Source organism: Myiozetetes cayanensis, unplaced genomic scaffold (assembly GCF_022539395.1).
Source record: "Myiozetetes cayanensis isolate MyiCay16 unplaced genomic scaffold, myiCay2020 scf1, whole genome shotgun sequence".
Taxonomy (NCBI): domain Eukaryota; kingdom Metazoa; phylum Chordata; class Aves; order Passeriformes; family Tyrannidae; genus Myiozetetes; species Myiozetetes cayanensis.
The window spans coordinates 128,753,961-128,779,044 of NW_026086604.1; the positions used below are offsets into that span (position 1 = coordinate 128,753,961).

Consider the following 25,084-nt stretch of genomic DNA (forward strand, 5'->3'; position numbering starts at 1 on the left):
GTGATAATTTTTCATATGAGTAATTACATTAACAAACTGGGCATAGTCCTTTGAAGTTCAATTTAGAAAGTACCATGTTATCTGTATGTAATAAACCTCATATATCTATCCTCCCTCTTCTACTATCATGTCTAGTGACTACTATTACAAGCTTTTTTAAATATTCCTTTGCTCAGTCTAATAGGGATTTTTACAGTATCATTACACATTCTAATTGGGCGATTAGGGGTTTCATGCCACTAATAGAAATGCAGGGTGAGTAGCTGGAACTACTGCAAGTTATGTAGAAAGAAACGAGCTACAAGGTTGGTAACAGTTTGACATACACACAGAGTGATGACAAGTGTTAGGCACAGCTGGCCCAGTGCACTGCAGCCCAGAGCAAAGGCTGCAAACAAAACGCATTTGATAAAAAAATCAACCCACCGAAAAAGGGATTCTCCAAATTTCTCTAGGAAGACGGGTTTGTACCATTGTAATAAAATGAGTGTTTTAAGGTTGCTAAAAAAATTTCTCAGATCATGGTGGGGCCTATGGGGGAGGAAGGGGGATGCACAACCACAACCATCCCTTACTCTTACTTCAGTTTTAAGGCCCAAAACCTCCTTGTGCTAAAAGATTTCCTGCACCCAACCATTTCATTGCCTGTTATGGAATTATGGTCTTAAGCTCTGCCAGGAGAGTTTTAGGTTGGATATTAGGAAGAAATTTTTTACAGAGAGAGTGATCAGGCATTGGAATGGGCTGTCCAGGGAGGTGGTGGATTCACCATTCCTGGAGGTTTTTAAGATGAGACTGGATGGGGCACTTGGTGCCCTGGTCTAGTAACCACAGCGGTGTTGGATCAAGGATTGGACTTGATCTCAGAGGTCTTTTCCAACCCAGTTGATTCTATGATCATCAGCCTGGGCAGCTTTGGCTAACCATAATATTCTACATTTGGTGAGTGGACTAGTTCAGCATTGTGATAGCCTTGAAAACTCTCCTTTTGCAGTTTCATGGCCCATGTTAAAGCCTTAAACACCCTTTTAATATGACATAGATGCCCATATGTATGCATGATAAGCTCTAGGGGAGAATTTATTAACCTATTTTGGTAATGTCAGGCACGCATCAGTATGATGAAGCTGGTGCTTCTGATATTCCTAGAACGTGGACGTGTAATAAAGACAAGAGTGATTCTGCCTTATGTAAATATTCCTATGTTGACCGTTTGTTATTACAAACATGACTTTTTTTTTTTCTTCTTCATATTCTTCTCACAGATGGAAATGGCAATTCTGATAACAGGGAAATTGGAAATGGGCTTGGATCCTGACTACCTCAGCCTAATTTGAGTGTACTGTATGTATTTCTTCCTTGGAAGTCATAGTCCAGCTAATCCCACTGGCTCAAATTCACCAAAGTTTATTCAAGGTCAGACGGATTTTTCCTGTGTGTTCACTATCCCTTTCCTACAACCCTGGAGGTCAGGGAGGCAGGATTTCCCTTTGCAGACGCCATGATGACTCTTTTGCATACCAAACTCATTTGTCCAGTGCATAACTGATCTGAATTCACTCCATGGCAATCTTGATTACTGGAATTTCAAGAATATACATGAAGAAGACTGCAGCATTAAAGAAAACTATGGTACTTCTGCAGTACAATAGGCAAAATTGTCACCTTGGAGATTACCACTTTGATACATTGCAAACCCTGTTTTGCCATGGCTGAGAACTTAAAGAGGTCATTGGTTGTAAGAATTGCCAAGTTCACAGAAAGGAAAAAGAAATAATGAAAAGAAGTAATGGGAGCTTGAAGGACTCCCCTTGAGGGCAAGAGTGGTATGTGTGTGTGATTCCTGAATTGATGCATGGAAAATAAGTAACTAGAGCAGGTCTGAGAACACCAAGGGCCTGGTACTATTTCAAGTCAGGCGACAAGTAGGGGTACAGGAAAGGTTGCCCATGAGATGCAGGTCAGTGAAGTAGTGAGTTTAGGAACCATGACAGAAACACTGCTATGAAAATCCACCTCAACTTGGAGTAATTAAACATTTCCTAATTCTTTCTACTGTGCTGCAACTTGACAGCTCCTTACATGGAGTAGACTGAAGGTCAAATGCTTAAAAAAAAAAAAAAACCAACCCCAAAACAAAACCAAATCTCTGGACAGACTGCAAATAACTTTATCTTTATCCTGCGTCTTACTTCATCATGTTAATAAGCAGATGCAAGCTTACAGGGCTCTCAAAGTGACTTTGCTTAGTCTATCACCCATTTATCTGCCACACAACCACTTGACTCAAAGTGACAGCTGAAAAACTCTGCCCTCTATTACTTTTTCTTGTTTAGAAGCAATTGCTACATCAGCAAGAGAAAAGTCACTCCATTTGATTAATAATACATACTGATGGTCGAGACATTCAGTCAGAAGACTGATAAATTGTTAAGCTGCTGAAATCCACTGGCGGGTTTCTTTAGGTCTAGACTTACCTTCTGTCCTTCCTCCTTTGTGGGACCTCACGTAAGACACCACTAAATATTTTCTTTGTAAACTGTGTAAGATAGGGAAAAGATAAGGAAGTTAGTGATTTTCAGGCAGTCTTCCTACACGTGGTAAACCTGGTTATTGATGCAGCAAATAAATCAACCTGGGAATGTCTGATAGAGCAATATAGTGTAGCTGTGTATTTTGATTTCTACTTAAGATGACAGGACATAACAAAATATAAAATCAAATCTCATCAAACTTGTGTAAAAGGTAACACCTTTTTTTGACCACTGCTCTATTGTTTCTCCACTATCTATTCCCTTTTGCCTCCCTTCACAACCCACAACTCTTCCCATTCATGGATGGTTTGGTTCATTCACTGATTGCACATATCCAAGTCTTTATCACTTCACCATGGTTTAAAAATAGCAAGGAAGAGTCAGAGTGGAACAAAGAATTCTGTTTTCATCTATGACATTTAATGTCTGCTGTAGGAACTCAGAATCAGAAAACCAAGCAGAGATTGTTTTTCTTGATAACTAAAGCATGTTGTTGAGGATAAACACACTTGAACTCACACATAACCAGAGACACATGACAAGAAGACCTAGCCAGGAAGCTGACATGGACCTGACAAAATAGAGCGCTGGGCTTGAGAGTCAACGCACGCTTCTAAGCATTTAAACATTTGATCCTCTCATGCCAAGTCCAAAGCCTTCAATGATGTCACAACAAAGACTAAGTGTGTTTGCTTAGTCAGATATTGAGCATAAACCATGTGAAGCCATTAATTAAAATAAATGAAGGTTTTGAAGATTGTTTGAAGGTATCAGAATCATGACTATTTCTTCTCAGGTTTGGGTGAAGCAGCATTTGGGGAATGGTCTCAGAGGATTCTGTCAAGTGTCACCAAGCAGAAACATAACATTAGGAATACCCTGGAGATGTTGATACTTCAGTCATGATATGCCACTTTCTATGTACTTTGACAAGCATGCCTCTTTTCTGCCCTTCAAGTAGCTGTCCTAGGACCCACAGAAAAGATACATCACAAAATGGACAGCAAGCTTGGCCCTGCTGCCTTAGGAAAGATCAGAGCATATGTGAGCCTTGAAAACCTTTCACCCACAAAACCTCCTCAGTTCACACTTTGAAGCACCAGGGCAGTGAGAAATGCTGGCTGATTAGAACCCCAAAACAGAGGGTGACCAAGCCCCAACACAGGCACAAACTGGGGGCACAACCACATGCAATTGCTGCCAACTTCACCATCTTCCCAGGCTATTGACCTCCCCAGTCCCATCCTGATCACCTCCCCATTATTTCCCCTTAGTGTTGTCTTTTTAGTTCTTCACCATGTTTCTGTTTGGCCCCTGAAACTCAGAAGAAGACAGGAAAAAAGCATGCCATCTGATTCCCTCTCACTTCCTGGACCAGCTAAAATCTAGAGAACTGCATGATCAGCAGTTCAGCTGGGGGCATCCTAGGGATGCAAGACACCAGCATGCAGCCCAGGGCCCTTCCTCACACATGTACTTGGTGTAATAAGAAACTTTTGAAAGCACAGATGATAAGAGCTATGTATGGGAGTCTGAAACAAAGATACTCTAAGGGAAAAAAGAATTTACCCTTTTCCAAAATTCCTTCCAGGTGTCTATTTAATAATCAAATAACAATGAAGTAAGACATGGTGCAGACAACTTAATGGAGTCATCATCAAATCGAAGATTTCAGAAGTGGTAAAAAGTATGTTCCTGCATTAAAGTAAGTTAAAACAATATGCTTCAATTTACTAACATTTTCTTTACTTAAATAAGTAACATCCACTAACATCCACCTACATCACTCTTAAACCTGACCCACTTGATTCTTCAGTACTGGAAGTTCTATCCTGTGGAAAGATAAACACAAATTTTAACTTGTTCACTTCAGAGACTACTCTTCTTTTCAGGTAGTAATCCTTCAATACTAAAATTAACAGGAAATAACCACTAAAAGTGTACACAGAGGAAAGAGAATAGATTGTGAACGGAGGGGAAGTCAGAAAAACAGATGATGAGGAGAGATATAGCTCTGAGGCTTAGCTTATGCTGTCTCCCTACTTGCATTTTGTTATTATGCTGCATCTCTTCTTTCTCTTTTGTTGAAAAAGTGTGGAGGAGAAACTTACACAGAAAATAGTAAATCCCTTTGATTCCACACCTGAGAAACAAAGATACAATGATACCTCTTTATACAGCTGTTTTCCCAATTACTTGTGGCTACACTAAGCAACCCTTTTATTGATAAGCCAAGGCAGTATTTCTGTAAAAGAAATAAATACTGACATATAGGAAAGCAGAGAAGGTAATTAAAATATTGAAATATGGGTATTTTCCATACTATTAATTGCTCTGCTGAACAGAGAAAGAAAAGGTTAAATAATCTAAAGTCTAGAGCTTGTTTGGGGATTTCTGCCTTTACTATTAAGTTCTAAGGCTGCTGTCCACAACAGTCTCTTCAAACTCATTAAGTGTATCAGCAAAATTACATTGTATTAGTTGTCCAGTTTAACATTTTGTATAAACTATTGCCTAAAGTTAGGGTTTAGTATATGGTAAGTCTACTTAAGATAAATTTGACTGCAGTCAACACCTTTTGATGCCCTTAACTGTGACTTAGGAATGTTAATTCTCCCATTACCTAATCTCAAAATATTTTGGTTCTCCAAGTACTTTACCATCTTTGAAATGGTAAGAAAGGTTGTCCCTCCTCCCCCTTTTGTTAGAATTCATGACAGCCCTTTGTATGCTGTAGCAGGTGCTGAAGAAAAATGCTCTTCTATTAAGTCAGGAATGTCACTACTTGGGTCGTGAGACAGCAGGCAGACCTTCATCATTTTTGCAAAAGTTATCTCCAGGGAAAACCATCAGCATGTTTTATTTCCACACTATCAACTCACTGTTATCACAGGCCATCATTCTTCAAAGACAGCCATTTGAATAATACTTCAAACTTGACAATGGTTGACAGATAAAGAAACATGAAATTAAACACAGTGCCTACTAATAAAGTGCTAAATACAAGTTAAGGGAAAAAAAAAAAGGAAAACTAGACCACTATTCCACTAACACGAATTACAGTCCAGATTCAGGAAGTGGAAAACATATTTTTATACAAATTCCTGAGAAACTCTATACAGAAAAACTGTTTGTGTAGGTAAAACCAGTGAAAGAATGGAAGCAAACACTGTACCAAAATCAGTGATAAGTGACAGAATCATAGAATCAACTGGGTTGGAAAAGACCTCCGAGATCATCAAGCCCAACCCTTGATAGTTACTAAAGCCTAAGTAGAGGCAGGTTCTTTGGCACTGGAAGGAATGGCAATTCCCCTCCTCACCCACAGGCAAGATCTAATTCCTGCCACAGAAAGCCAGTAATGTTTTTCTTCTCCCAAACTCATACTTGATAACTTCTTTTAAACCAAGACAATTTAAAATTGTATGGAACAACAGAACTGAGCAGAACCAAATTCAAGATGTTAAAGTGTTTATTTTAGGAATGTGGATAAAAATAACACAGATATCTTCAATAATGTACATTTGTGTAATAGATAATATACAGCAAGGGAGATTATTTAAAGTATACAGAATAAATGGGAATATACATTGGACTGGGGGGGCAGAAGAGCCCTTTGCTTGTCACATCATACTGGTAAGCTACTAAAAATGCTCAAGAAAACACCTCTATGAAAAGAAAGACAGGAAATAAATCACATTATAGAAATATCAACAGAACAATAAAAGGTTAAAAAAATACTTCTGTATTCTTGCTATACTGGGTCTGGCTGGGATTGAGGTAACTTTCTTCACAGCAGCCCGTATGGTGCTGCTTTGCTTTGGATTTGTGGCAGGAACAGTGCTGGTAAGACACCAGTGCTTTGGCTTTTGCCGAGCGTTGCTTTGCACAGCATCAAGGTTTCATTTTTTCCCCACTCTGACCGCTCCAGCAAGTAGGCCAGGGATGAGCAAGAAGCTGGGAGGGGACACAAATGGGACAGCTGGCCAGAACTGACCCAAATGATATTCAAGGGTCACCAAGAAAAACTAAGAGGAGGCTGGGCAGAGATCTGATTCTGGGAGGTGCCAGTTCCCTTTGCATGACTTGTTCCCACTTACCCTCCTTTTCTTCACTTACAGTGTTTTTATCTCAACCCTCTGCTGTTCCCATTCCCTCCCTCATCCCCCTGAGCGAGGAAGTAGCTGGGCAGTGCTCAGCTGCTGGTCAGGGTCAGCTCTGGTAAACTGCAGAATCTGGGCAACTTTTAACTTTTTTTTTTTTTTCATTATATATTAAGCTCACAAAAGAAAGATTTCACACAGACTGAGGTTTCTTATATTTAGGCACACATAACCATGTATATTTCAAGAATTACCTTCTTTTGATTTTGCTAAGTGAAGTAGTTTCTTTTTCACATCAGTGCTATATCCAGAGTACATATTCACATTTCCACAACTGAACTGAATTATTCAAAGACAAATATGCTCCTCTCTCTCAACCCTTACATATTACACTCTTGGAAGATCTTTTTCCAGATGGAAAAAACCTCTACTCACAAGAAGTGCGTGATGTATTTTCTCATCAACTATTTCTGCCATGTGAAGCTGTGCTTCCATATTGCTTTTTATTTTACATATATATATATTATATATATATATATAAAATCTTTATTTAGGAACATGGGAACAACTGTTTTAAGTGGCAGTTAAGACTGAACTCAAACACAATTGTGACTACTAACCATCTACATTAAGTAATAAAATACAGTTTAAAGAAGAGAAAAGATAGTCACAATAAAATTCACCAAACATTTCAACAACAAAAAACATTTATAAAAATTAGTTCTATATAGGTAGGAGATAGAAACACGTTATTTCATAAAGTCTTTAGCTGATTCTAGTTTTCCAACCAGGAAAAAACACTCCAGGGAAAAAAACCAAAAGCAAAAGAGCACAGAGGGCAAATGAAAACAGTTTTCCTGTATGCTGGAATCACAGATCTAGTGGAAGGTGCTCAGCTTTATTCATTCTCAAATCTGCTGTATGGGTTATCAGAATCCTGGAGAAGACCTGTAAAACAAAACAGGACCACATTTATCACTTTCTTACCAGTATCACAGAAATACCTTGAGTTACTGACTTCACTTCAATAGGTATTCCATCAGACAAATCCAAAAGGCAATTCTTGTAATAATTGCTCTATTACCTAAACACTCAAGTATTACAATAAATTGAAAGTGTTCTTAAGCAATTGTATTTCTCCAGCTATAATCACGAATAGTATTTCGTGATTTAGCAGGGAGAGAACATTTCTGTATGAAAAATTACTATGGAAAAAACATTTCTCAATGGTGAAGTATACCCTAAAAAATGCACTTGTGAGAGTCAAGTTGACAAAAATCTAAGCATAGAGATGTGCCAGGAAGAACAGATTCAGGCTTGCCAGTTTATAAATGAAAGTGACTGTAAGATCATCATCCTTTTAAAATGTAAGATGCTACTACTCTGACTTAGTTCTACTTTGATTATACCCAACCATCTGTCACATTCAGCCACTTACAGCTTTTCTGCAACAGGACAATAATCTCTAAGAACAAATGAAGATGACTTCTACATGCACTAAAACCTCAAGGGACCAGAACAAGAGCATCACTTAATTCAGGTTGCAGTATGTTTCCATCACAAAGATCCTTAATGACTTTACCACAATACTGTCACAGTAAGCACTGCAAAGCTATCCAATTATTCTGAGTGTCTAGATATGCAGACCATCCTCTGTAAGGGTTAGCTGAGCAATCACTGTTCCACACAATAATTATTTCAAAGAGACTTGAAACCACCCACCAGATTTGGCGCAGGTAAAAGCACTTACTAAAAATAAAGGAGTCCTGTAAGAGTCCAGGGGCTGACCTTTTGTTGTGAAAGAACAGGAACACTACTGCTATCTTTTCGCCTGGGATTTTTATACTGATGTTTGGCAAACCTGGACTCTTCTGTAGGTCAATTGTTTAGGCATGGAGACATATGACAGTGCAGCTGAGCAAATAACAAATGTTCAGATTCACAACAGTGAAAACAAAATTACACTAGTCACTGCCAAATCTTGTAAGAACTCCCCTCAGACCTTTTCACACCGTACCTCTTTTCCACATGCACCTGGCACACAGATATTGAATATTCACTAGTCTACCTGAAAGTCAAAAGCTAATGGTGTCAAAGGCAGACTAGACTTTTGCCCACCTTGTTGCAGTTGGAAAGCTTTGTTTGAACTGCCAGGTTATTTTAAGATCCCAACCAAGAAGCACAACTGCTTAGTGCTGATTACTGTATCAGTTACTGCAACTACCTACCTGATAGGGAACAGTAAATATTAAGGAATAAGTATGAAAAGTCCTATAATCACTCAAATATACAAGATTATGAGCAGTCATCTTGTAAAGGCTAATATTTAAATCAGCCCTCATACAATGGCTCTTACTTGTGAAAAAAGGAGTAAGGTAATCACATTTATAAAGCTTCTGCCAAGTAACATGAAATACAGCCTATTTACCTGGTATAGTACCTTGCATCAGGGCTAATATCCCCTTCTCTAATTGTTAAAAAAAAAATTACGCATTTGTGTAATAAGAATATGCTTAGGTTGAAAATTATCTACAATATTTTGAGATTTTTATATTTTTAAAATTTTAGAAAGAGGTTACTTGCCAAATTTTAATCTTGCCTTTCATGCATTTCAACAGAGTTGTGATGTCTGTTAAGTCTACTCTATCTGACAACTAACCTAACACATAATAAAAAATCCCTCTTATCCTTTGCCTGCCATTCAACCTTTAGTGCCTTCAGGTAACATTCCTGCATTAATATAAGCCCAAACCAAACAGTGAGAAGAAATATTTTCTTTATTTCCAGACCATCACCACCACCCCCTCCTTCCTCCAGACTGGTTAATAGTTTGGCAGTTAGAATATATGGATCCTAATATATTTAGTTACCTGAAACATAACTAAGTAGTCCAATTTAAAAAAAAAATTTGCAGTACTTCAGTATTTCAACTGTTTCAAATAAAAACCACATCTACACAACATTTACAGAAAATCAGCATCAATCCTAGAAATTGCCATTATTATTACAATTGACGTTGCATAAACTCCCTGCACTCATTAAGTTCCACTTAGAAATAAACACACCAAACTTCAAAACCCTTCCCACCAAGTGGCAAGTGGTGGTACCAGATTCCCTGACAAACATAGGAATGCATACTTCTCTCTACAGAGTCTGGCAAGCGCTTAGTATGTCTTCTAGATACTTCATTCAGGATACATACTCGACACTTCATAGGTCTGAAAACAGCACAGTAAAAGATACTGTTCTTTACAGCTTAAATCCAAAGGAAAAGATTTTCTACATCCAATAAGCCAATTTCAAATTAACCAGATGATGGTGTAAGAGTCCTGATAAACTTTTCCTATACTATTCTGAGGAGCAAATATACTTTTCTCTGCCCCTGCCCCAAAACACTTGGCTAAAAGACATTTTAGAGAACTAATCCTCATATTTCAAGGGAGTATGGAACTTTTACTCCTCACTGAAAATGCCATTCCCAGTAGTACTTGCTGTCATTTTACTGAATTATGTTTAGGAATGAACAGATATAATCACCACCAACTAGGCATTAGTATGCTTAACTTAAAATCTCTGATCTGTTTTATTGTACAATACTGAAACTGAACAAGCTTTAAGAACTATGCATCAATCTAGTGGGAATACTATTGGTCACGACTTCAGAAATTGATCTCCCAGGAGATACAGAGTCCAAGAGAAATGACAAGCCTTCCTTCCAAATGAGAATTAACCACAGGTTACAACACCCGATACTCTTTGCTCTCAGTCTCGCTCTCAAATCTGCACCCAGTGTTTAAATTTCTTTTCCTCAACATTCTAAGTACATCATAAGGTTACATTAAGTGAAAGGAGGGACACAGCAGTTCGTCACTTCCACCAGTTCTTACTGAAGAAGTTGTATCAGGCTCCAGCAAGTGGACAAAAACAATCTGGACAGACACACAAAAAAAGGAGAGTGCCAAAAAGCTCCTGTCAGCTGCTACAGCTGCCCTTATCTGTGCCTCTCCACAGAGCTGTGAGCCAATGCTAATGGGACAGCACAGCTGGTTCAGCTAAAGCTCATGTGCTGCCTTGAACCACACACGAGTTGTCTCTCTGCTGTTTCCCATTTGACATGAGAGCAACTGCCCAACTTGTCATTTACACTCCGGGGTTCAAAGAAGCCAGATGTTTGTTGCTTCAGGGGTCCTGTTTGTAATCAAGTCCATTACATGTTACTGGTGAACTTGAATATTGACACACAGGTCACTTACAAGAACTTTTAACATCTTCGTTCTATTTATCCTCATTTTGAGGTTAGTATTTGACCTACTTAGCAGTATCTAAAAAACACTCAAAAACCTGAAAGGTATAGTAGTCAAGTATCTTTTGTTAGCTTGTATGAAATCATGAGGCCTCCTAATATGTATGAAATGAAAAAGCAATGGTAAGAAATTAATGTTTCTTTCCAACATATTCATTTAGATTGTATACTATCTAACTATGCAGGTTCTCAGTCACTGAGATCTGACTCTCATCATATATCAGCACTGCCCAAAATCAGAATTAACAACTGAAATACTTACAAGAGTCTATGCTTGGAAAAAACTCAACCTAGTTTGCTGCATGTCTTCACCCCTTATTAAACTTTTCCTCTTTATTTTTAACCTCCAGATTGACTACTGTATTCTTGACAGCAAACTAAACAGCTTTCAGTGTCCAGCAATGCAAGGTTTTCCTGCCTTGCATTCAGAATGGTAAAGAAGGTCAAGACAAAGTTCTACCTTGAACAGAAAGAATATTTACTGTGACAAACTACTGAATATAAAAATCAATGTCTCACATAAAACAAAGGAGATAGGATTACATATCATTAAAACAGCTGATCAAAACCTTTGCAGAACTGAAGCAATGAAATGGTAGTAATTTTCTAAAAATTAAGAGAAAGAATCCTTCTACTAATACCAGGCAAAATCCTGAAATAAATAAGAAAGTAGATCTATACTAATACTATACTGAACACACAATAGCAGCAAATGCAGCAGGAATTAAATTATAGCTCCTTTGTATACTACACAAGCTGCAAAGTCTTCTGAATTCTACTTTAAATTTTTCCTAAGAGTCAACATATAATTTGTGTAATCATATTGCATTCATATATGTGAGCAAATGAAAAATACCATCAAATTGTGCAACAAAGAAACAATTCAAAGTGTGTACTCCTGGTTGCTAAAGCTCTGTATTGCTTCCAATGCTCCCAAAGGACTGTGGCTAGAGTGACACCTGCAATGCATTATAAATGTGTAATTACCATTTAAATGGGGTATGGAAAGCTGGTGGATGAAATGGGAAAAGGCATTCCCTTAAAGCCAACCAAATACTGAAATTTCGGCCATGATCATCTTAATCTACAGAGTCAGGTTAACAAAGTCATTGTCGTTCTGCCACTCACCCATGCCTACTTAACTGAGAATCCACTTTGCCGTGTGTAAGAGTGTAAAGCAATCTAGTGCCTCCGTAATTATTTGCAGCAATTTTTCTTAGATTATGTTTAATATGCTAACATCTATATTTCCTAGACAGTAAAAACTGAGGACAGAAGATCCAAGTCTACTCCATGTCTCACTGAATTATTCTGACAATCATTTGTCTGCATATTATCAGAATACAACCCATATATACCATAGCATTTATATTTAGGATACTTCACATTTTTTACATATTTTGTATTTAATGTTTACTCAGTTACATACCTTCTTTCAGGATGTGCCAATTATTTATGTAAGAATTAGGTTTTTCTTTAGGACAAAAATTAATTATGAGAATCCAGGCCTCAAATGTATACCTGATAACATAAATTAATCTTTGCTTAGGCAATAAAGCAAACCTGCCAATAAATAAACTTCATATAGAAGTTTGCTAGTATAGAAGTGCAGGTAAACTGCACTGCAAAACATAACTGCAAGGTGATGTCAGTATGAACTTGTTTCTAGTTAAGTCATTGACAGACTAACATGCTTCAAGCAGAGGCAAAATGACACTGGCTCTCATATGATTGTGTGCACGGTACAGCTACAAGCAATATTTGCTGAATTTGGTGTACATATTCCAGAGGCACTGATTACGCAGTTATATACTTCAGGAAACCCAGGTACTCCAACAAGATCCAGCAAAGCATCCCACAGAAGTCTGAAAGTTAAGCACTGAAGAGAGAACTGTCTTCACTAAAACGTAAGGGCCATGCACTGATTGAACAGAACTGAACACAGCCTTCTGAACATTCCCAGTGCAGTGCTTCGGTACCAGAACTGTGACACCCAATTCAGGACCATTCTTGGCTGCATCAATGAGATGCAAAGGTATGTGCATGTCTGCACAGAGTGCTGCAAGTTACTGTGAGAACACAGCCATTGTCCTAAGTTCTTGACCAGATCCACCCCAATGATTCAAACTTGTTGAGATTGACTCTGAAGTCTCTTCTAAGGAAAAACAAACACAAAAAGCCTGTGTTGTTTTATTTTGCTGTTTGGATTTTGGTTTTTTTTTTTTTTTTTTTTTTACATCTGAATTATTGATGTCAACCCCCCAAACACCTCTTGAAACTGAATTGTGGTTGGTATACAGGGTCGATTATTGTATAAAATACCACAGAGCTGAACTTCAAAGACTGATGTTTAACAAAAAATTACTTCCAGTTTCTACACCATTCTTCCTCCTGTATCTCAAGCTTCAGTGTAGTTTTTCTCCATTCCAGCAAAGCAACATTGTTTTGCAAACGCTCTCCAGGCAGAGAATTCCCTAGAGAGATTGTCTGTATCACTTTTGCATCAGCCAAAGGGCAGGCTGCAGATTCATGAAGACATCCCCAGACTCTGCCAATCAGTTTAACAAGAGGATGAAAATTAACGGCTTTGAGTGACTGTTCAGACCCCTAGAATCACCCCCTCTGACTTCAGTGCAATCTGCATAATAAAAAATGCAGCAGAGATTTAGCATATCTGTCTCTGAATACACAGTACTATTAACCCTATGAACAAATCAAATGAAAAGTGCAAGCACTGACAAGCCTACATAATAAGAGCCTCCTATACAGCATAGCAGGTCCTACAGTCTTGTGATGTTATACTACTGGACTATAGCTCCAGTTAAAAACAAAGAAAAAAATAACAATTTTAATCCCTACATTAGGCTGCACCCTCTACCCTTCTTTTCCAATCTTGATTTAAAAAGCCTCCTATCTGCTAGCCAGTCTATCCTCCTTTAATAGCCATGAGTTTAGTAGCGAAGTTCAACTAGCTTGATTTACCACATTCAAGAACAAACAAACAAAAGAGCCCCCAAAATCAGTATTCTTACTTCCAAACAGAAAGAACCACTTATTTTAATCAATATATTTAAATGCCCATCCCAAGCAAACACCCCATCCAGCACACTGCGCCTTGCCCAGTGGGAGCATCAGTGCAGGAAGAGAACAGGCACATAATAGTGCTGAGATCAGGTGTTCAGGTGTCAGAAGACATGCATCAGTGGGAAACTGGGCTTGATTACTTCTGCTGCTCATAAAGCAGCTTGTTTCTGCTGTGAATTTTAATAATAATTAGGAAAAAGGAATCAACTTAGATACAGAGTACCAAAACAAGATAACACATACCATACTTCTTACGTATTTCATCGTGCTTCAGTTTTCTTTCATGTTTCCTGCAAGAAATAAAGGCATCAAAAGAACATTCAGACTGTTTTGAGCTGTAAGCAAAATATAATTACATCCAAAACAGACAACAGCATTTTTTACATTAGTAAGCAATTACAAATTTTTTAAAAATCACATTTAGCAGTTACAGATCTTATCTTTCTATATACACTTTATGCATCTACAAGACACCCTATAACTTCTCACTAACCAATAATGTCAAAATAAGATGTATTAAAATAAGTAATAAGAAATAGTTTTTTCTGTATAAAAGTAACACATCCACATATACGCACATATACACACACTGAGGTTTTCATCTCTAGATAACAGCCAAGGCACTACACTATGCTGGAAGACTCCCTAATGCTTTCCAGCAGGGAGCATAACTGTAAAATTTAGCTGTGAATACAGTATGCTTCAGAATCCTAATTCATCGTAACCATTCTAAAAAGATAAAATGTGTATTGCTGTTTTGTTTAAGCTGTACAGCAAGTGTAAGTGAAAACTACTGGTGTCAAAAATCCAGCATGGCATCCATGCAGAGAATAAATTAAAATATTGTGCTATATATAAACTGTTCTTTAAGTTTCTGATCATAAGACAGTTTTCAAGACTGTATCTAATATTGCCAAACTTTAATTATTTGCATAAACCAAGAGTCTGATGAGTCAATTTCTTCTTCCCCTTCGCAAAGGTTAAGGGGGAAAAAATTAAGGATGTTTAAATGGAAATCATTCCATCATTCCTCAGATACTGTTTTCATATATTTCAAAGGAAGCCTATATTTTGCTTAGTTTAAAAAACAAACACAAAAGCTCCTACACATCTGTTTCAGAAGTATGATCCAGGATCTATATATTTTGAGGAAGGGACATAGAATTTGGCAACTCAGTGTCTCTAATGAAAATTTAAAAATACACCGTTTGCTCTCCCTGTCAAAATTCAATCCAGTTAGACAAGTTGTGACTTTTACTGAATTCCAATTTGCACATATTCAGCAGAAAGCTGTTCAGCACTGACAGCTTAATTCACCAAAGATCCCAACTGCCCTATGCATATCCCACCTCCAAACTATTCCTACTGCTAATCAGATCCTGTGTGTCCTCAGAAGCAATTATCCTGCTTCCTACAGAGCTGAAGGGCTGAACTTGCCTTTTCCAGCAACTGCACTTCTGGAAAAGCAAGCACATAAAGCATGATGAGAAAAAACAAGCAAGACAGACTCAAAAACCTTCCACTTCTGCTTCCCTAAGATATCCAATCTCCCTTACATCCCCTTCCACATTTAAGCCCAGGCAGCACAATAAACAACCTGACCAAATGCAGGACGAGGGGACTGGTGATTAAGGGCGATGAAATTCACCTAGAGGAAGAAAGTCAGGACCGAGATGCTGAAGAGTACAGAAAAAGGATGGGACAAATGGACCTACTGAGGGTAACCTGACAACAGGATTTCTGCTTTTTGTGTTACGTAAGAGGAAGACATTATATGAGGTAAGGGATCTCAGAGAATAGAGAAATTCTGCTGAAAGCACATCGACCGAGGAGAATCAGATGCAATTCTGAACTGGCAGTCACTGAATCAGCCATCCAGGTGACTCACTGCACCGTCCACATCTTGACATTATGATCAGCTGAAGTCACTTTAATCTTCCGAGTTGGCTCTGTTTCTTAACACTACTGCTGTTACTCCATCTTCTGTACACTAAATTCTTGGTTCCTCACGCAAGTTGTCCCCACTGCTGTAAGCTGAAACGGTATTCTTCCCAATACTAACAATTCACATTATAATTTTCCATACTTGGTTCTTCACAAATGAACTGCAATCCTTTCTTTCCATGGCCTCCCTCCTACTTCTCCCATACCAGTACACTACAAAATTATACTTGGTAGTGATCTCATTGTTTTTCATTTGTTTATAGACTTCTAAAACAAATAATGGCTTATAAAATATATAAATATAACATATAAATGTACCATGTATTTGCAGCTGTAAATAATTAAACGAGTGTACAGAAAGACTCACTACCTGATGCTATGTTTAAAAATGGTGTTTCATGTTAGAGATGACATGAAGTCCAATAAAGGCCTAAAGCTATGCAATAAGATAACTCTTTTCAGTCAAAAACTGAACTCCAGATATCCTGTGTTTTCCTCTGCAGTTTGCTCAGCAAAAATGGCTTGTTGAGAATATTAATTTGGTCTTCAGCCTGCTACTAACAATTCAATCTCCAAAGGTCTCAGAGGAAGCAAGCAATGGGTAGGGTGAGGTGTTCTGGTTGCTGAAAGTGGCTTACTCCTTGTGTTTTCCCATGACACCCAGCCACACATACAATAGGTATGAATGTTCAGAACACAGGAATACCCCAGGGCTGCTAAACTCTCTCCTGCAATCAGAACAGTTTCAGTTTCACAGACACACTCCTGAGACAAGCTGGAAAACAGGGATGCTGCTCTAAGAAAGGCTGCAACAATCATTCTGGCAGAGTAGTCTGCTCCCAGTGATCCTTGTTCCTAGGCCTAATTCAAGAATGGACTTGGTATTAGCTCTGTGTTGCTAATTGCCTGGTGCAACACTACTTACTTGGCGTGTGCACAGCAAACCTTACACTCAAACAGTATCAGGCTTCCTACAGATTAACTGTGCCAAGAATTTAAAGTTGATACACAAATCACAATGGAAAAGTTATGCCACACAATCAACCCCTATTATGCACCTGGTCAGAAGTCTTTGCTTTATAACAAACATGGGTAAGTGTTGCCCTAACTGAACAAAACAGCATAATTAAGGATGTACATTTCAGCACAAGAAGGTACACAGCTTTGGCACAAAAAAAATGTTGGCTATTCCTCACTGGATCCCTTCTCTTTAGAAAGGAATAAAAGCATTACAGGAGAAACATCACCTTCACACTAGCACTCTGCCTATTGTGCCATGACTAGTTATAATTGGATTAACAGGTAGAAAACTCCCTTTTTTTCTGATCCATTGCAAATACTCAGCATCACTTGTCTGAGAAACTGTGTGGAACAACTATGTGTGAGTATATTTCCTAAACTGGACACCTATTTCTTATCCTTCTGTGCACGCTTAAGTACAACACTTTCTGCTCTCAAATTCAGATGTTTCTGAAAACAAGTCTGCATCCCTTTTCTTCTCAGATTAAGCTTGCCATTACCTTACAATGATTCTCTCAGCTCCTGCCAGTCAGATACACGAGCAACAGCAAATGCATCTGTGAGACCACCTTACTAACTCCCACTTCTGTGCCCAGTCAGAAATGTACCTGCCTTGTCTCCTTATGCACATCTGTAATAGAGAAACTTTATGTCTTCATGCAAGAGCCCCACAAGGATTCTCACATGGAAGCATGCCTTGCTCCCTAACTCCCTGCTCATATTAACAATCAATCTGAGTTCAGGAGAAAACAGCAGGCATCAGGCAGGCAGCGAAGGTGCCCACCTGTTACTTGGCAGATGAGTCTTTAGAGAACAAAACCAGGAAGTGGCAAGCCTAAGATTAATTTCCTTGTCAGTATGTGGGGATTCAAACCCATACCTGACAGCTAGAACACTCTTGTCTTGCTGAAGGCTAACTCACTGTGAATCTCAAAAGTGAAGACCATGAAAGGAAGAATGATTCAAAAGGTACATCTCGCCTGTACCAGGCATCATTGCCCTATCTATGAATATTGTTTATCTAAAGAAAAATGTAAAACCTATCAAAAGTCACGGTAGAACTAAGGTATAAACGCCTATATCTGAAGGAATGCAGATGAGAAACACTGTATGAGAGCTGACTCTTGCCCTTCTTTTTACATTGTGATACAGCTTTAGCAGAAAGGATGGAAATATGAAATTAAGGCTACAATGAGGTCTGAGGCAAAGTTTTGAGTCCCTGAGCCAAATTTCAAATAGGTATGTCACTATCAACTTCTCTGCCTTTCCCAGATTTTAAAAGAACCAATAACCGAATGTATCCAACAAGTGGATCTCACCTCTTAATCCCAGCCTCAGCTTGGGTATTAACTCATGCCACAGGCAGGCATCAGTCCAGGAGAGACTAGACAAGACTTCAGACACTTTCCTCCTGTTTGCTCTTGGTTGGCACAGAGTACTCATGTACCTGCCACAGTGGGTATCCTCATTTGCTCCCTGTTTACTTACAAGAATACAGGTTCCTAACCAGGTTCACCAATCTCAGAATAAGCCCTGTTTTGTAAAAACCTGACACTGTCACGCCTAACTCCACAATGCCTCTTTGTTTCGTATTCCATGCATTCCTTAGAAAGGCAGAATACTCCTATATCATCAAGAAGCACATCAAGCTGTCCAGACTCACCTCTGAAGAGACTGTAGTCTTCGTTCCTCTCTCTTCCTAGCTAGCTGCTCTTCTTCTTCATCTGGTCTACTACAAAAATAAGGAGAAGTGGAAAGTGTAAGAGGAGGAAAAAGCAACTTCACTGCTAAGCAATCACTATCTAGTCGCTTGATTTGTTTTCAAAAAGAATTTATAGTCTGACCAGAGATATTTCTTCACAGCCACGTAAAATTTCATTGCTGAATAGTATAATTGACAAGTTTGTGTAATTATCCTTTCACATTTTGTACTATCTAAACACCCCACTCACTGTAGCTATGTGCCCTTCAGCCTCAACAGTGCAACTTACAGCCTCGTAGGAACAGGCTGCAGATTGTTCCAGAAGCAGAACTCGTATTTGCCATTTTCCCCACGTGTCACCCCCCCTTTTAGAGTAAGTGTACTGCACATGCACAGCTAAGTCCATTGTTGTCCCCTGGAAGAAGATTGATGGTTCATAAGCCTCTGATGCCAGAACAATTTATCTTTTCAACAACCATTGCTATCCAATCTCAAGCTGCCCTCAGGAAAGCAGTCTGTTCTGGAATGAGCAAGGATTTACCTGAGTGCATCAGCTGTGTGATTCTGGGAAATGCTGAGCCTACACAGTACATCTGAGTTGTGCATGTGCTGATACGCTCCACTGAATACAGGCACTTAAGCTTTGTGACCTGCTTTGGAAAAGGTTCAGCTTCACTTAACCATTAGGGAGACTACAAGAATTGTAGAACGCTAAAACAAATGCCAAACAATGTTTATGTCTTTAGCTTTTTCCTGACAGAATTAATGACAACTCTTCATCATTAGTAAATGGACAACTGCTATGCTAATCATCTTCCAGAAGTGAATGCACTTCTGAAGATATTTGAGAAGAATATTTACAAGATTAATATACTTAAACAGTTGCAGCACCACACATCTGCAGCATCCAGCCTACAAGCTAAGCAAGGGTGACATCCAGTGGTTAATTACAGCATGTCAAATACTTTAATATACAAAATTCAGACACTAGAACTGGACATCTGAACTTGATTCTTTAAGGTGCTCAATCAGTCCATTTATCTCTGAACATTTTAGTCATTTCAGTACAACCCAGTAACTTAGAATCCATGCAATGTTCCATATAAAAATTTTCCAGTTCCTCCTTTATCCACATAAAGAACCAGAAAAATCATGGGGGAGTTTAGCAGGAGGAAACACAACAGGTCACCTTTACTGGAAAACTATGTTAGACCCTTCTGTAAAACTAATCAATTCCACATATTAGCATGTCCAGGAAGACTATGGTGCCCCATTCTTGGACACCTTTCTGTAAAACTACTTTACTGGAGACTCCAGCATAACTAAGCAATAATCTCACTGCACATCGGTGTTGCAAAATATGAAAACACCAAATAAATAAAATGCTGGTATATGATTCAGAAAATACATTTCTTCCCTATAATTAAAGAGCATTAAATATATTCTGATTTGTAGATACCTTCAGAAAATGGAGTTTTTCTTCAAAATTCAGAAAAGTATGAGATTATACAATTAAAAAAAGTGGTTGGTAACTGAAGTTCAAGATAGTCAATTTACTATAGTTTCACGAACAATTACTATTCATGAAACTATCTCAAGTGCATGGAACCAGACTACGGGAAGTCCAAACACAGAGTATAAAAATAATGAACTGAAACAATGCAACAATAATCCTAGAATTCCTGTGGTAGGAATGGAGACAGCTGAGTCACCTACATTACTGATGTGGGGGTTAATGCATTTAAGTATTCTCTGTGTTCACGGAAAAGGTAAGTGCTGGCTTCCTAAGCACTGAAACACCACAGCTTAAGAACTCCCAGAAGGAATACCAATGCTTCCGCAAAAGTTTACACCTGAGATCGCAGATGACATCTAAAGAGTAAATAAAATAGTAAATTTCTATAAACTTTCCTTCCTCCAATTCATAAAAAAAAAAAAAGTTGTGTGGAAAATGAGTCCACTAAAATGAGGAAAAAGAGAGCAAAAGAATTCCTGCTAAGAACTAGTGGGTTTAAAGCCAGTAATACATCAAGCTTCAGTGTAATGACACATTCCAAATCCTCCTGAAATAAGCTGGACTCCACTTTGACAAGACCTTTAAATCCTCTAAGGGTCAGAAGATTAAGCTTGACACCTTTGGAGTCCTGGCATAAGATGACTCTTAACTAACCCTCTATTTGTCGAATTAGATGTTGCAGTACTGATTGACAACTTAGCTAATAAAACTGAAGTCTGGCACAAATATCTCTTTTCACAGGATCCAAGCTTTATTTGTTGGCATGTCAGCTACAGGGGCCTACTCAGTTGTTCTGCAGAGGATGCTGGCAGATCTTACATAAGATCTAAACCTGTTCATATACCTCCAGGGCTTATCAGCACAGGGCTAAAGAGTCATCCATGTCTGCACTAGGGCAGACTTGTCAGACCAACCTACCAGCAAAACAGGTGCATGAATCTTCCTCAAGGAAGAAAGAAAGGAATGAGATGCTATTTACAATTATTTTCTCACTTCTTAAAAGTCACAGATGTACTATATTTCTCTGGTTTAAAGGTTAGCACAAAACACTGTACAGTTATGTAAGTTCTTTAAAAAAAACCCAAACACAACCCTTAAACAAGAACAAGAGTCACATGTACTTGAAAAAGTATGCAAATTATTTCAGACCAAGAAATAAGGTCCAAGTTTTATTCACACCAGAAGTACTGAAGGACATAAGGAACAGAGATAGATGAAACTACACTGCCCAGAAAGCTGAGCTTTAAGCTTCAATGATAGAGGGAAGCATATTGTGCTGTCCCAATAAACATGGCCTTCCAGGTGATTCGTTAGGGAATAAGCACTGATCAGTTCACAAGGCAGCACTAACTCATCTATTTTAAGTACTCATCAACTATTTCCCTCCCTTTGGAGCCAGTTAAAAAAAGAGTCCTCCAAGAACATTTAGTTTTTGCAGTATTACTTTATTCAAAAATAAGTCAGTCATTCTTAGTATCTCAGAGTAAAAGAAGTATTATCTTACTTAATTAAGTATTATCTTACTCTCTTAAGTATTATTTAGAATATTTTGTTCAAGAACATTTTGTTACCAAGGACAGATCACCAGTTAGATACTGACAGATTCTAGAGCTGAAGCGTGGATGCCAAGTGCTGTAGAACATTGCTGCTCAGTTACTTATTATCTATCCACCTGGTCCCTTTTTGCTGTACATGAGCTTGCCTTGAAAGAAATTATTTGTTCCATTATCACAAGAAGCAAGGATTTATTTGGTCATTAAAATCTTTCATGTCCAATCATAATACAAAAGTGTAAAATGTAGAAGTAAAGCAACAGCTTACCTGAAGTTGAACACATCAGCATTGTTACCACTACAAACATCACTTCAGTGTCATTCCAGTATCATTTTCAGTGTCAATACTGTCACTAAACATGTCTTTTTTTGTTGTCTTTCTCAAACAAATAAAATAAAGTGACCAAAATTCCTTCCAAGTGAAAATATTCTTGGAGAGTAAAAATTGTAGGTAGGTAGGAAAGACCAGCACCCAATGTTAGTAAAGGAAACAAATATATGTATTTACCTCCTGGAACGTCTTCTGCAGTAACAGCAGTAACAGCAACAGACTGTTACAGACACCAGGATGAGTCCAGCTACTACAGCCATGGCAATAATTAAAGCCTCAAAATTTACTGAAAAATATGAACATAATCAACTTGTTAGACTTCAGCATTAACTTTTCTCTTTCTGATAATTCTTCCCCTCCTTCCCAGGCATTTTTTCATCTCTATATGCAAAACCCCTACATAATTATGTGCAACTACCCTGGTTAAAATGAACATACCACATTCAAATTTTGCTATTATACATAATCCAATCTGAACAGACATTAAGTAACATTTCTCTTTATACCAGTAAGTCATCTATAATACTTCATGTGTTACATGTCTACTCGTGTATTTCACAGTTCTGTCCTTCTGTGGTAAGACAGTCAAACCTAGCAAAGTTCAGAGTTCAGAGAGTCTGTGCTCTCTGATCACATGCACAAGCCAAAGAATCTCTTACTTCTCTGCAGATCTCATCATCTCATGCCTGGCCAAGGCATAGCCTTCACATATCCTGCCAAAGATTACATCCCAGCAAGTGTTTTTGCTTCTGTGTTATCATTTACTGGGTAAACATAGTTTCCAATTACAATACATGGGTAAATTCCCAAATGTAAATTATGAAAGTAACACATTTCATACCACATTTCTCACTCTGTTACTTCCCTACAAGTTACAAACAATTACATATAACTCATTCAGTAAAAATAAAAAATTGTTTTAAACAAAATTTAATTAAGTATACTACTTAAATGAAGCAAAAAAAAAATTTTGAATCTTTTAACAAACTGTAGAAAAAGACTGTCAGTTTTCAGTCTGCATTCCTGTCTCCATTACCTGTTTCATTTGCTTATTAATCATGAAAAAAACCCACAATTAAGCTACTTTGCATTACACTGCCTCTATACTGTTCTTCACTTCATGCTGGTTAATAATCTGTCAACACATCTTATTTCACATAAAATTGTAACTGGAAGCCAGTCCTTTGTTTTTAATTTTGAGAGCTCCAATATTCACCTTCATTTTCAGCAACGGTGAAGAACATTCATCTCTTAATTTTATTTGCTCAAAGGAAAAACAGCACCACCACCATCACAAGTTAATGAATTCTCTTGCTGTGTCCAAAGGGGACAGTCTCACTAAGACTATAAAAACCCATGGCACACTGCTGCCTATAATTTGTAAAAAATCTATTAAGGAAATATGTAATTGACTATTTTTTTGTTCTTGTTTTGGTTTTTTTTCTGAGAATGTGCTCCATTATTGTCATAGTTCCGATTTTAGCAAGGAATTTTTCTTTCCTTTCCCCCTGCCGTGTGTGTGTGCTCTGTATATGGGCCATTAGTTGAAAAAAGAATCGGCCCTGCCCACTAATGGCCGAGATTAGTTTCCTTGACAATGAAGGGGGAGGAGTTGGCTGGTGTGTGACTGGAAAGGGGTGGAGGCTGGGGGGAGAGCGCAGTCTCTCTACCCTGAGGGGAGCCTGCTGTGGGCTGCAGACACTGCCGGGTTTCTTTGTTTTTTTTTTTTTCCTGTTGGAGGGGAGTTTTTTTGCTGCTGCTCTTGGCTCAGCTGTGGCTGGCTGCAGGCCCTGCTTACAACGGACCCTAATCAGCTGAAGTTTGTGAGTTTTCTTCCATTGGGAGAACTTTCTGTTTTATTGCTGTTGTTTTTCCTTCCCCTTCCTTTCCCCCCACCCCCCCACCTGGCGGCAGCCAAGGATCTCACAGCGCCGCCTGGTGACGGGCACTGGACATCACAAGTTCTGCTCCTCCAGTGATCCAACAGCGCCACCTGGTGACTACAATAGGACACTACAAGTTCTGCACCTTCAGTGACCCAACAGCGCCACCTGGTGAATGGTACAGGACATTACAAATTTTGCATCTCCAGTGACCCGACGGCGCCCCCTGCTGACTGTGGTTGGAACTGCATCAAAGGGTGCAAAATCGAACTGTTTAATCTTCCTTTTGCCGGTGTATCGGTTTTGTTCTTGAAGGGGATTATTGGTGGGTATAGGAGTATTGCTTAGTTATTTTACTTAGTTTTTTTTCGTATTCCTGTTAATACACACATACCTTTTAATAAAGGGCTGTTATTTTCCCTTTTCCATAATTTGTTTTCCTTCAATCAGAGCCTCTTAATTTTGGATTTATAATTGCTTAGAAAGAGAAGTTTGGGTCTTTAACTCCTAATCCTTCCTCAGCCAAAGACCCTTGTCTCACTTAAACTGGGACAATTATGAAGTATTCATTTAGTGATTAAGGTACAGTCAATCTAGAAACACAAATGTATAAGCCATATATGTATAAGCCAAGCTATAAGCCATTTCTACAGCAGGAGTAAACTCTTAAGAACACTCTTAGTATCAGTAGACACTGGTAATCACTGTTTTGCAAAAGGATGTGTTTCTCTACTTTGGTGGGTCTGACAGTGTTAAACTTCATAGTAGCTGGTTTGATGCTGTGCTTTTGGATTTCTGGCTAAAAAGTGCTGGTAACACACCAATGCTTTTGGCTGTTGTTGAACAGGCTTGAAGAACATTAAAATATTCTCTTTTTCCCCTCCTTCTCTCTGTTCCCCTCAGCGAGCAGGGCTGGACATAAACAAAAGACTGGAGAGGTCAGGAGGGGATGCTGACAGAACAGTTGACCCAAACTGGCCAAAGAGGTGTTCCACACCTTATAATGTTGTGGTCAGCAATGAAATCTGAGGTAAAAGAAAAATAAGTACAGGGTATAACTGGCTTCCAAGGGACAGTTTGGAGTCATCTGTTTGGGGAGGCATCAAACCCA

At 38.5% G+C, this 25,084-nt stretch overlaps 1 protein-coding gene across 1 annotated transcript in view; it reads right to left on the reverse strand.

Annotated features, from left to right (window-relative positions):
- Nucleotides 1-5,988: 5,988 nt before the first annotated feature.
- Nucleotides 5,989-25,084, reverse strand: part of LOC126637974 (pituitary tumor-transforming gene 1 protein-interacting protein-like) — a 29,608-nt gene continuing 10,512 nt past the window's right edge. The window contains exons 4-7 of the mRNA XM_050311562.1: nt 22,268-22,376; nt 18,652-18,720; nt 14,268-14,314; nt 5,989-7,585 (exon numbers count right to left, since the gene is read on the reverse strand). Coding sequence (XP_050167519.1) covers nt 7,536-7,585; nt 14,268-14,314; nt 18,652-18,720; nt 22,268-22,376 — 275 coding nt within the window. The 3' untranslated portion in view covers nt 5,989-7,535. The remainder of the gene's footprint in view (nt 7,586-14,267; nt 14,315-18,651; nt 18,721-22,267; nt 22,377-25,084) is intronic.